The sequence below is a fragment of the Vulpes lagopus genome, chromosome X (genome assembly GCF_018345385.1).
Source record: "Vulpes lagopus strain Blue_001 chromosome X, ASM1834538v1, whole genome shotgun sequence".
Taxonomy (NCBI): domain Eukaryota; kingdom Metazoa; phylum Chordata; class Mammalia; order Carnivora; family Canidae; genus Vulpes; species Vulpes lagopus.
The window spans coordinates 87,697,198-87,709,252 of NC_054848.1; the positions used below are offsets into that span (position 1 = coordinate 87,697,198).

General features: G+C 36.6%; 1 protein-coding gene across 10 annotated transcripts in view; it reads right to left on the reverse strand.

The window, feature by feature from the left end:
* Window positions 1–1,963: 1,963 nt before the first annotated feature.
* Window positions 1,964–12,055, reverse strand: part of IL13RA2 (interleukin 13 receptor subunit alpha 2) — an 86,772-nt gene continuing 76,680 nt past the window's right edge. For all 10 annotated transcript variants that reach the window (XM_041741377.1, XM_041741382.1, XM_041741373.1 and 7 more), the window contains 2 exons: window positions 2,892–3,007; window positions 1,964–2,110 (listed from right to left, as the gene is read on the reverse strand). In XM_041741377.1, coding sequence (XP_041597311.1) covers window positions 2,060–2,110; window positions 2,892–3,007 — 167 coding nt within the window. In that variant the 3' untranslated portion in view covers window positions 1,964–2,059. The remainder of the gene's footprint in view (window positions 2,111–2,891; window positions 3,008–12,055) is intronic.

A 12,055-nucleotide genomic window follows, 5' to 3' on the forward strand; every position in this document is an offset into this window, starting at 1 on the left:
ATTGGTATAGCTTATTATGCATGTTCTGAAGAGGGGAATTAAAATACTAGTTTCCCTAGACCCACTCATGTGGTTGATTGCCATTTATTTCCTTGTCTAGCCTTGACCTTTTTCCTCCACATTCCTCCTTCCTCCCCAACACCTCTCAACATTTCAAAAACATCTTTAGCAAACTGGTTTGAGAGTAATTTGCTAATTATATTATAAATTACCATGGGATTTTTAATTTTTAACAAAGATAGATCCACTTAGGGAAGTGGTGCATTACAAGTGACAGTAGAGGATGGTATTCTGGTCTACACCTCAGTTTTAGCTCTTTCCCCCTTTTAAATGATCACTACCAATAATAGTCAAAGCTGTGGTTACCCTGCTCATGCACTTATCTCTCCATTATATTATTTTAATCCTTTTCATTCTAAAATGCTCCTATATATCAGTGCTTTTCAAACTGAGTATGCAGATGAATCACCAGGGATGTTCTTAAAATACAGATTGCTAATTGAGTAGATTTGGGAGAGGTCTGAGATTTTGCATTTCTAATAAACTCCCAGGAAATCCCTACTCTATTGGTCTGTGGACCACAGAGAAGAAACACCCTGTATAATATTAAACAGAAATTGGGGTTGGGTTTTTTTTAGTATTTTATTTATTTATTCATTCATGAGAAACAGAGAGAGAGAGAGAGAGGCAGAGACACAGACAGAGGGAGAAGCAGGCTCCATGCAAGGAGCCTGACATGAGACTCGATCCCAGGTCTCCAGGACCAGGCCCTGGACTGAAGGTAGCACTAAACCGCTGAGCCACCTGAGCTGCCCCAGAAATTGGTTTAAACTAAAACCAGGCTCTTGATCGTAATCTAGAAGTCATTATTTCCTAAGTTTTATTTTTATTTTTTTTTAAGATTTTATTTATTTATTCATGAAAGACACACAGAGAGAGAGAGGCAGAGACACAGGCAGAGGGAGAAGCAGGCTCCATGCAGGGAGCCTGACACAGGATCACATCCTGGGCTGAAGGCGGCACTGAGCCCAGGGCTGCCCCTGTTCCCGAAGTTTTAAAGCAACTCTCTATACTTAGGATGTCACATTCTCTCCCAGGAGTCAATAGTCAATTAGTCTGAAAGGTGGATGTACTTTTAAAAGGCTTCTTAGTAATTTCAAAGGCTTCTGCCTTTTGGTCCCTGAACTTAAAACAAAAACAAAAACAAAAACAAAAACAAAAACAAAAACAAAAAAAATCACATCATCAGAAAGTAGGAGATGCTGCCTGCCAACTAGTATAGGAGTAAAAACTCCCAAGCTTTTACTGCTTATTTGTGACATCTGAATTTTTCAAATATGATTTCTTTAGTCATTTCATTATTTTCAGCCTTCTACGCATTGTATTTCTTCCATCTTTTTCATGAAATGTAAAGCACATTTAGACTATGAATGTGTCGAAAACTTCTTGCTTTTTATTAATCCTCTCTTCAGGTTACTTTTAAAGCCAAACAACTGGGCAGCCCAGGTGGCTCAGTGGTTTAGCGCCACCTTCAGCCCCGGGCGTGATCTGGAGACCTGGGATCCAGTCCCACATCGGGTTCCCTGCATGGGGCCTGCTCCCCTTCTGCCTGTGTCTCTGCCTCTCTCGCTCTCTGTGTCTCTCATGAATAAATAAATAAAATCTTAATAAAAATAAAAATAAAGCCAAACAACTTTACTTATGGTGAATACATTCATCCCAAGTACAGTTTAAAAAAGAATCTCATCTTCTAAGATTCAACAATATTTCTGGCTTAGTGCAAGTTATAAAATCACATTGTTCTATTAATACATCAGTGAATAGAACCAAACCCAACCCTTGACGTCTCTATGTGTAGCACTCTGACCATGTGTTTATGAGGAAAAAATCCTATTAATAGGATCCAGAAAATGTACTACTAGTTGAGGGTCTGAGTATTCTAAAGCCTATTTAAATACAACAATGCTTTTAAAATAAGATTTATTCAATATTTGAGGAAAAGCTTCGGTTTAATAAGACTTGTATTTAACATCTGGCCATAAGACTGAAAGTTACTGAGTCAACAGAATGTGTCTTGATGAGAAAAGACTTCTTTTTTTGTATGAAAGATCTGAAATTAAAAAAGAGCTCCATTATTAAGAAATAGTCATTAATAACACAAACTATTTCAACTCAGATTAGTACCTCAGAGAAATAGATTTTTAAAAAGCATTCAAAAATAAAAAATAAAAAAGCGCTCAGCAGAGAAATAAAGTGAAACATTTCATACATATTCAAATTTCTCTATCTTTAAAAGAGCTGGTATTAAGATATTTTTCACCAACTCACAATTTCTCCTTAAAGCCCACCAATCCTTAGTGACTTTCATCTTCTGATATTCTATAATATCTGTACAACTCAAATAGGAATCCTCTAAAAACAACTCACAGTGCAGGTTATATTTTTTATGGATTCTATCTCCCCCAACTAGAGTATGAGCTCTTAGAGGGCAGGCACTATCTTTTTCAATTTTTGCAATTTTTCCTGTGATACACTAGTAATATATTTCAGTCTACATCCAGTCTAAGCCACTCTTTTCTTCCTCCCAATCATGCTTTCCTCTTGTAACTCTTTCCTTATATTGTTCCCTAATCTAGAAGTAAATAGTGTTTCATATTCTAAAGCATTTGTTATTCCTATATTTCAGAAAACGTAAATCCACCTCCAAATTTAGCTTTATAGGATTAATTTTTTTAATTACTGTATTTTCTGAAGACATCAAAATCCATTCAACATCAATTGTACACCCACAGTTTACAGAAAAAAATTATAAAACATAGGTCCATCAGTTCTAAATGCAGAACATTTTTTGTTAGCTACTATCTCAAACTAAACACTGTTATACAACTTACCGTTTTTAGTAAAGCCCTTTGCTTATACAAAAGCAGGCAAGTTATTATGAAAACAAATATTGAGACAAAAGCAAATGGTATCAAGAAAAATACTAAGGTTTCCTTCCATATGTCACCTAGGATTAAAAATCACAAAAAAGGGGGAAGGGTTAGATGTTTACAATTATTTTTGAAACTGAATTTGTTTATAAATAAACCAGTAACTGGTAAAGAGCTGACTTGGTAACTTCTGCCATATTTGCTAGTGCATAGATACCATAGTTGTTTGCCTATAGCATTCCTTTCATTTGTGTACTTTGTATATAAAACAATTACTTTACTAAACTGTAACATCTCTTCATTTCACTTAGAAAAACAACTCCCCAAAGCTCAATTCTTATTTTCTGATATGATTTTATTTCAAATTTGACCTTGTGAAATTTCATAACAAAATGATGAAATATTAGTTAAGTGATTAAAGAAATAGGTCTTGTGTATCTCTTAACTCTTACTAAGTCAAAGGTTTATATTGTATCACATAATGCTATATAGTGAGCAAGAGCTGGTGACAGGTAGCAGAATACATGATCAGAAAATTTGACACTTTGGTGTGGGGATTATTTTGAGCTGAGGGCAATCGAGACCCAGCAAACTCAAGAAAAATGTTTACCTCTCCCTTAATTACATAAAAGAATTTAGATTTGGGGACCCGGTCTGAGAGAATTACCAGAGACAACTTTTATTTGAATGACCTATCTGTATGGCAGGGCAAACATCTAATTACAATAGTAGCCCCCCCCCTCCCCATACACACATCCTCATCCATGGTTTCAGTTATGTGTGGTCAACTATAGTCCAGAAGCAGATGATTCTCCTTCTGATGTACCATCAGAAGATCAATAGTAGCCTAATGCTATGTCATAATGCCTACATCATTCACCTCACTTTATCTCATCACTTAGGCATTTTATCATCTCACATCATCACAAAAAGAAGAGTGAGTATAAGGTATTTCAAAAGACCACATTCACATAGCTTTTATCACAGTTGTTGTTATAACTGTTCTATTTGTTAGTTATTGCTATTAATTTCTTATTGTGCCTACTTATAAATTAAACTTTACCACAGACGATATAGGAAAAAACAATTAACATAGGGTTCAGTACTCTCCATGGTTTTAGGCAACCACTGGGAGTTTTAGAACTTATCCCCTGTAGATAAGAGGGGGGACTACTGTACCAAACATCTCTCCTTATTGTTCTGTGAATTAATCCTTCTCCCCCTTTGAAGTCCCAGGCCCCAATCCTACTCCTTAGCTCAGATGGAATATAAGCCTCAACTGCCCTACTTGCCCTTAGGTCTCATATTTCCATGGGGCCCCTGTACCTATGAAATTAATTTTGTTTAATTGTTAATCTGTCTTATGTTATTTGAATTAGTAGAGCAGCCAAAGAATCTAGAAGAGTAAAAGGAACATTTTTCCTCCACAACAGTGGTGTATTCAGCAGGATAAACTTTAACTGGCCAGTAAGAATTCTTATCATGTCAGTCTCCCGGATCTCTGCCTACAGTCTCATGAAAGCAAGAGTGGTGAGAGTCCTTTTCTTTTTCTAAATTTATTTTTTTTAAGATTTTATTTATTTATTCATGAGAGACACAGAGAGAGAGGCAGAGACATAAGCAGAGGAAGAAGCAGGCTCCCTGTAGAGAACAACTGACATGGGACTCAATCCCAGGATCCTGGAATCATGACCTGAGCCAAAGGCAGATGATGCTCAACCACTGAGCCACTCAGGTGCCCCTCTTTTTCTAAATTTAGATTAGCAGGAGAAAATATTTATGGAACAAGTTCCTTAGGTATAGTACATCTGGTAAAGATTTGATATTAGTACTTTTGGTTTTTATTGATCCTTTTCCTCTGTTTCCCTTTGTCCCTTTCTAGAACTTGAGAGCTTGGCTTTATGGCCAGTGAGAATATTCTGCCAACCAAAGGGTGTATGTACCAGTATGCATTTGGTAGACAGCTGAACAGGCTGTGGATCTGAGCTGACTGGAGTTAGGCCTAGGTCCACCTTAAAAACCAGAACTTAGGCTAAACTAGGTCTAGAATGAGGTTTCTTTGTTTGACTCTGGCAGCTGTCAGGGGAATTTTGTCATAAGGGGTCTCAGCCCATGAGGGCCCTTTTGTCATCTCAACCTTCATTGTCTCATTGTGATAATAAAGGTCTCTGTTTTCTTAGGCTGGATCTTGTGAGGGCTGCATCTTTTGCACTCTCCTTTGGGGTACCTTACTGGTTTGAGCCACTTTTGAGATTAATAGATCCTACTTATCAATGGCCAGACAATGGATATTTTCAATTGGACTTCTAGATTGAAATATTTTTAGAGAGCACTCATCCTATTGACACCTGTGGAAAAACTCAATTAAAAATGGACATAAAAAAATATAATGGCTAGCCTTAGGGATTCCCTTAACAAGATTAAGGAACAAAAATTAGAAAAAAAATTAAAAGTCTACATCTAGTGTAAATTCCCCTTTTCAAAATCTGGCTCCATTTGCCTAGTTCAGCTTCTCTTTTCTTATAACATATACAGAGAACACTCTTGCCTGATCTCCAGGACCAGGGTATATGGGTTACTTGTGTAAATGCTGAAAGATAGGAAGGGATTTTAGCAGAAGCACCAAAGAAGGGTGGTGGGGGTCCCTTTGCTATTCCTTATAATTCCCCCCTACTTTTCAGGGATTTTTAATCAGGCTCTACCAGCTTCAGGTCTTTCCATACAATTTCCTTTCCAGGTATATTCTGGACCCTCATTACAAAGAATTCATGTCTCATGGACAGCAGCAAATCTTTTAAATTATAAAGCCCCTTTAAAAAAAAAAAAATTATAAAGCCCCTTTATCTCCACTTTCAGAAGATCATACCAATTTAGAGGAGTTGGAAAGATCAGTGGTCATTCAACCTGTCACTCACAAGGACCTTATTAGATGCTAAGGGGTATTATTCCTAGCTATAGGTATATTGCAGTAAAAGACAAATCATGGGGCGCCTAGGTGGCTTAGTCAGTTGGGTATCTGCCTTCAGCTCAGGTCATGATCTCAGGGTCCTGGGATCCTGCCCCAAATCAGGCTCTCTGCTCAGTGGGGAGAGAGCTCTCTGCTCTCTGCTCAGTCTGCCTCTCCTTCTCCTTCTGCCTCTTCCTCCACTTATGCACTTGCTCTCTCTCTTTCTCAAATAAATAAATCTTTTAAAAAAATTAAAAATAAGCGGTAAATCCTATGGCTCCCTGAGAAAACTGCCCCCCTCCAGAAGAAACAGATCAGAATTTCTCCTAGGCCCTCCAAATGATCAGCTGAAGGCCAATGTTCAGGGGCTGATAGAAGCAACAGGAGATGCTTCCCTCCAACCCCACAACAAAGTTGAATTGTTCCAAGTTTAAATAGTACAGTCAGAAAGGCCTTTGCTTGAAAGCTTTATACAGACTTTACAAAGGCCTTATGCAAATTCTTCAACATCAACTCAAATGCCCTCACATCTGTCCTTGAAGGAGAGTTCCCGTATGGGCCCCTCCCAAAGTTCCTGAGACTCTGAGGGATTTTCTGGTAAACTGCTACGTTATTCCCTTAAACAGCCAAGGGAAATGAAAACTAAAATTAATTAAAAACCTTGCCAAATACTGGAGCCTGCAAAGGGCATCCTGGGAAAACTGGCAGAAGCCAGCAAAGGGTGAGAATTCTTTACCAGAGTTAGCTCTCACAAATCTGTCCATAGTGCTCAATCAAGAGAGGAAGATGAAATTTCACATTGTCTCTTCCTTTCCAAATCCAGACCCATTGATTATTGATCCTTTATCTCCCGGAGATAGCTATATGCTTTCTTGCTTGTCTTGTTTTGTTTCCAAGAACCAAGCTTGGATTCCTGCCTGCTTGGGACATGCAGGTGGTTGATTCTTTCTTTTGGCTATCTTTGGGAGTGACTCTGGATCTTGGGAAGGTAATAACCTTTGCATCCTCTTTGGGGCTCCTCTTATACTCAAGTGGGGGTTAAGTACTGCCAGAAATACTGTTTGTCCTAGATGAAAACTGACAAGATATTCTAAAGAATTTTTTAGTAGATCAGGAGTTGGTCAGAAATTGAAAGCTGATATACAGAGCCTGAAATAAATTTTTTTAGGCCTCTTCCCTAAGCTAAAATGAAATTAGGCACCCAGAAAGAAAAACCTTCTGAAGCCTTTGTAAAAGGATTTACTAAAACATTCCAAAGATCCCTGATATAAAAAAGCAGACTGAAGATAAAGGTACTTGAATGGGTGGACCAATCTATGATGTCACTTAGGCTACAATCCAATTCTTTGATAAATTGAGAATAACTGTCTTTTCCTTACAAATCTTTACAAAACTAGAAATGCAGCTGCAGAGGTAGTTTAAAGTTCACTTATTCCTTCTTATCACTCTCCAAATCTCCTCTATTTCTAAAGGCTTGAAAGTATTGTAAAAATTCTGGCTTTAGGAAACCAAAGTGCTCCTTGGAGGAACATGAATTCTTTCCCTGTGTCTTTGAGATGTAATTGTTAACTTTTATCTAGGTCATCTCTTTAAAGCACAAACTTTAGGGAGAAGTAATTCTTATCAGAAGAACACAAAAAGGGTAAGGTCATTTGAAACTTAGATGAATGCTTCTCACAAATATTAATTTGTATTATTGTACTTGACTCAATGGCAGTGATTTTTTAAATAGAAGCTAGAAGTTCTCAGTTTATGTCTGTATGCTTATGTGTGTTTATTTTTTTGAAGATTTATTTATTTTAAGGGGAGAGAGCCTGAACTCACAAGTGGGGGGAGGGGTAGAAGAAGCAGAAGCAGACTTCCTGCTGAACGTGGAGCTCTACCAGGGTTTGATCCCAGGCCCCTGAGCTCATGACCTGCACAGGTCAGATGCTTAACTGACTGAGCCACCCAGGTGCCTCTGTTTATATGTGTTTATATATACGTATTGTATGGTATTTGTCTGCCTTTGAATAGTGCTGCCAAAATTACTTTGTAAAAGAATTCTATTTAACTGACATAAAGAAAATTAAACATTTATATATAATGAAGTCTCAGAAATATAATAGAAACTAACCCAAATGAATTTCAGGTTTACATGATCTGGGAAAATACTTGGTATTAAAGCTACTTTAAATTTGTTGGTTTGGGATCCCTGGGTGGCGCAGCGGTTTAGCGCCTGCCTTTGGCCCAGGGCACGATCCTGGAGACCCAGAATCGAATCCCATGTCAGGCTCCCGGTGCATGGAGCCTGCTTCTCCCTCTGCCTGTGTCTCTGCCTCTCTCTCTCTCTCTGTGACTATCATAAAAAAAAATAATAATAAATTAAAAATAAATAAATAAATTTGTTGGTTTAATTAAAACAGGCATGTCTTTAGAGTTACAAGGATTAAACATAATGCCTTTATTCTACCAAGGCTTATTAAACCTCAAAAGAGTTTATGTTATCTCTTACAAAATTTGTCAGCAAGAAAAAATAGCTTGGGATGATGTCTGACTTTGTTCAATGTCTCATCAAGTTTTTGTGAGTAATCAAAAAAAAAAAGTTTTTGTGAGTAATCTAAACATAATTATTGAGAACAAGTGAATTAGATATTTATGAAATAAGAGATTTTAGGTGAAATTTTAGTTTCCCTAAATCTTTTGGTAATCTAAAACCTTAAAGTTTTGCTAAGTTAAATGACCATAATACAGTCATAAAGATAATTTTTAAATAAGATAAAATGCTAAAACATTAATTACTGAACATAGGCTTATATACTTCTTTCTTCCTTTTGTTAAAAAAAAAAAAAAAGACAATAGGCTTAAAGTGGAGTCACTTGTGCTAAGCCCTGCACCAGCAAACTAAGACTTAATCTATAACTTAATTGCAATTTTAGCATTCTGTCAGGGACATGACCTTTATACATTCAGTCTGGCACCACCTGATCAGCACTAGTAAGGTAAGTGATTGGTAAACCCTTGACCCCTTTCATTCCATAAAGGAAGGTGACCTTGCCTAAAATAATCCATGATTTTCCCCATTCTGCCTATAAAAGCCTTCCATTTCATACAGTCCCTCAGAGCTCCTTCCTATTTGCTAAGTGGGATGCTGCTCAATTTATAAATCTTACATAAAGCCAATTAGATCTTCAAATTTACACAGTTGAATTTCTATTTAAAACACTATTACAGGGCAGCCCGGGTGGCTCAGTGGTTTAGCACCGCCTTCAGCCTAGGGTGTGATCCTGGAGACCCAGGATCAAGTCCCATATCGGGCTTCCTGCATGAAGCCTGCTTCTCCCTCTGCCTGTGTCTCTGCCTCCCTCTCTCTCTCTCTGTCTCATGAATAAATAAATAAAATCTTTAAAAAAAAAAAAAAACACTATTAGAGGGGGATCCCTGGGTGGCTCAGCAGTTTAGTGCCTACCTTTGGCCCAGAGCATGATCCTGGAGTCCCGGGATCGAGTCCCACATCAGGCTCCCTGCGTGGAGCCTGCTTCTCCCTCTGCCTGTGTCTCTGCCTCTCTCTCTGTGTGTATCTCTCATAAATAAATAAATAATAAATAAATAAAATTAAAAAAAAAAAACACACACTATTACAGGGCAGCCCTGGTGGCTCAGTGGTTTAGCGCCACCTTCAGCCTGGGCTGTGATCCTGCAGATCCGGGATCGAGTCCCACATCCGGCTCCCTGCATGGAGTCTGCTTCTCCTTCTGCCTGTGTCTCTGCCTCTCTCTCTGTGTCTCTCATGAATAAATAAATAAAATCTTTAAAAAAATTAATTAAAAAACATACTATTAAAAAGAAACTAAGATATTTGGGTCTGTTGGTAAACATGTCTTGTGTCATACTGAAAGACTATATTGTGAAGAAACATGTTTCTAGAAATTATGAAATGTATTCATAAATTTTCCAATCTAAAGAATACTGGCATAGCAGTTTACAATTGCTTACTTCTTAGTTTCACTATAAATTAAGATTTCTAAAGGTTAAGAATTCTAATTAATTAATGTAATTAAAGCTGCTAGAGGGGCACCTGCACGGATCAGTGGTTGAGCATTTGCCTTTGGCTCAAGTCATGATCCTGGGGTCCTGGGATCGAGTCCCGCATCAGTCTCCCTGCAGGGTGCCTGCTTCTCCCTCTGCCTATGTCTTTGCCTTTCTCTCTGTGTTATCTCATAAATAAATAAAATCTTTAAATAAAAAATAGAGCTGCTAGAAATAATAAGGAAAATATCTCTGTATATAAGGAAAGTACAATATATATTTTTGGTAAGAGAGGTTATGAGGAATGGAGATGTATTTTTTGTTTAGGAAAAAGAAAGTAGTTTTATCCTAAAGTGAAACTGGTTGTTTCAGAAGAAGAAAGAAGAAAATAAAGGACAAATTATATAGAAAATTGGGAAGAAAGAAAGAGAAAAAGAATCCTACTTTTTGTGCTCAAGTTAGCTAAAATAGAATTAATTTATTATAAGAGTTATAAAATGAAGCTTTAAAATCAGTCATGTACTTAATAAAACTGGAACTTAATTTTCTTTTATCTGTTAAAAGGACAAAATTTTCTTGGACTATTGGTCTGCTATTGATAAGAGATTGTCAAAGGTTTTTCCTTAACTTTTAAGTAGTCTGCCTAGAAAGTAAAGATTTTCTGTTTTATCAAAGTAATTTCCTGAGCTTCATGTCTGGTCTTTGACAGTTAAGAAAACCGAATCTCCTCAATACTGAAAGAGCAAAGTTTTACTTATAACCATGTAACCTTCTGTACTTGCCTTTGAAATCTTTTGTCACTTTGGTCAAATAAATAAATATTGTTTCATAGTGATATGTGATCCTTTTTTAGTCATGTCCAAACTTTTTTATATTTTTGACAAATTTCCTATAATCAAATTCCAAATGAAGTCCTTTTGATTTAGAACTTGGGTATTTTCTAGAGAGTCCCTGGAACATCTCAAAAGTTATGTTCTCTCTCCTTACAAAAAGTGAGATATCAAACTAATTAGGCTTGTTTGCTATGTTAAATTACATGGGAAGCATTGTCAAGTGATACTAAAGCTTCTTAGATTATATTTGTGTGGATATAGTAGTAATATAAGTGTTTCAAAATTATGTGAAATTCCTAGAAATGTAGCATGTTTGGTATAATGATTGTTAGACATAATTCCAGTTACTGTCTTAAAATGTTGTATGTTACATAAATAACCAAATTTCCTTGTCACTTCCATTGAAATGAATTTTCATCAGATCTTTAATAATAAGTATTTTTTAAAACTTTTTTATTTACAGTTATTGTTTTACCCATACACTTTTGAAAAAGTGTTCAAAAGTATTTGAAAAGTACTATATCTTCAAAAAGATTTAAAGAAAGCACTTTTGACAAGCACAAGTTTCTGACAACTTTAAGATCATAAAATTGAACAGAGTAAGAATTTCCAGAACTACTGAAAACCCTGGATTAAAGCAGAATAAGAATTAATCACATGGCACTCAGTGAAACTGATGAGGGTAATTATAATTTCTAAAATATTTTGTTTGAAACTTTGCTTTTTTTTTTTTAATGGTTTCTTTTTCCAGATTCAAGGAAACTTTTTTCTCTTAAGTTCCTACATCCTAGAGCAACTTGGTAAAGTGCATCTTTGTGAACAAAGATGGAACAACTTTCCTCCCTACCTGATCCCTCCAGAATTTGGAGTGAGTATTCTTATTTCATGGCAATATTTGTTTAAGTTTAATAAGAAGCTGTTCTCCTTGTTAACAAGACACTACTGAAAACATTGGTTATATTACTAGGGCTTTGACTGGAATGTCATATTTGAGAGACATCTACATAGACTCAACCAGATATCACCAGTCTTCAGGAACTAAGGTGAGCTTTATGGGGGCAATAATTAAGCCCTTGGAAAAAATCAGCCTGGTGCCTTCTTGTCAGGTCGCTTCCTGGCAGGATCGGGAACTGAGAAAATCTGAGGAACCTCAAGAAGAGAGGAATTCACCCAAATCTATAGGTAGTGTAAGCCAAGTCTAACGACAAGAATTCAGCTTGGCTTCTTAGCCTTCAAAGGCTTTTAAAAATCCAATCTGAGATTCCCTATGAAAAGTTCCAGCAAAGCAGATTTAGGAGCCTATATCATCAATCACTATTCTTGTTGCACTTATGTAA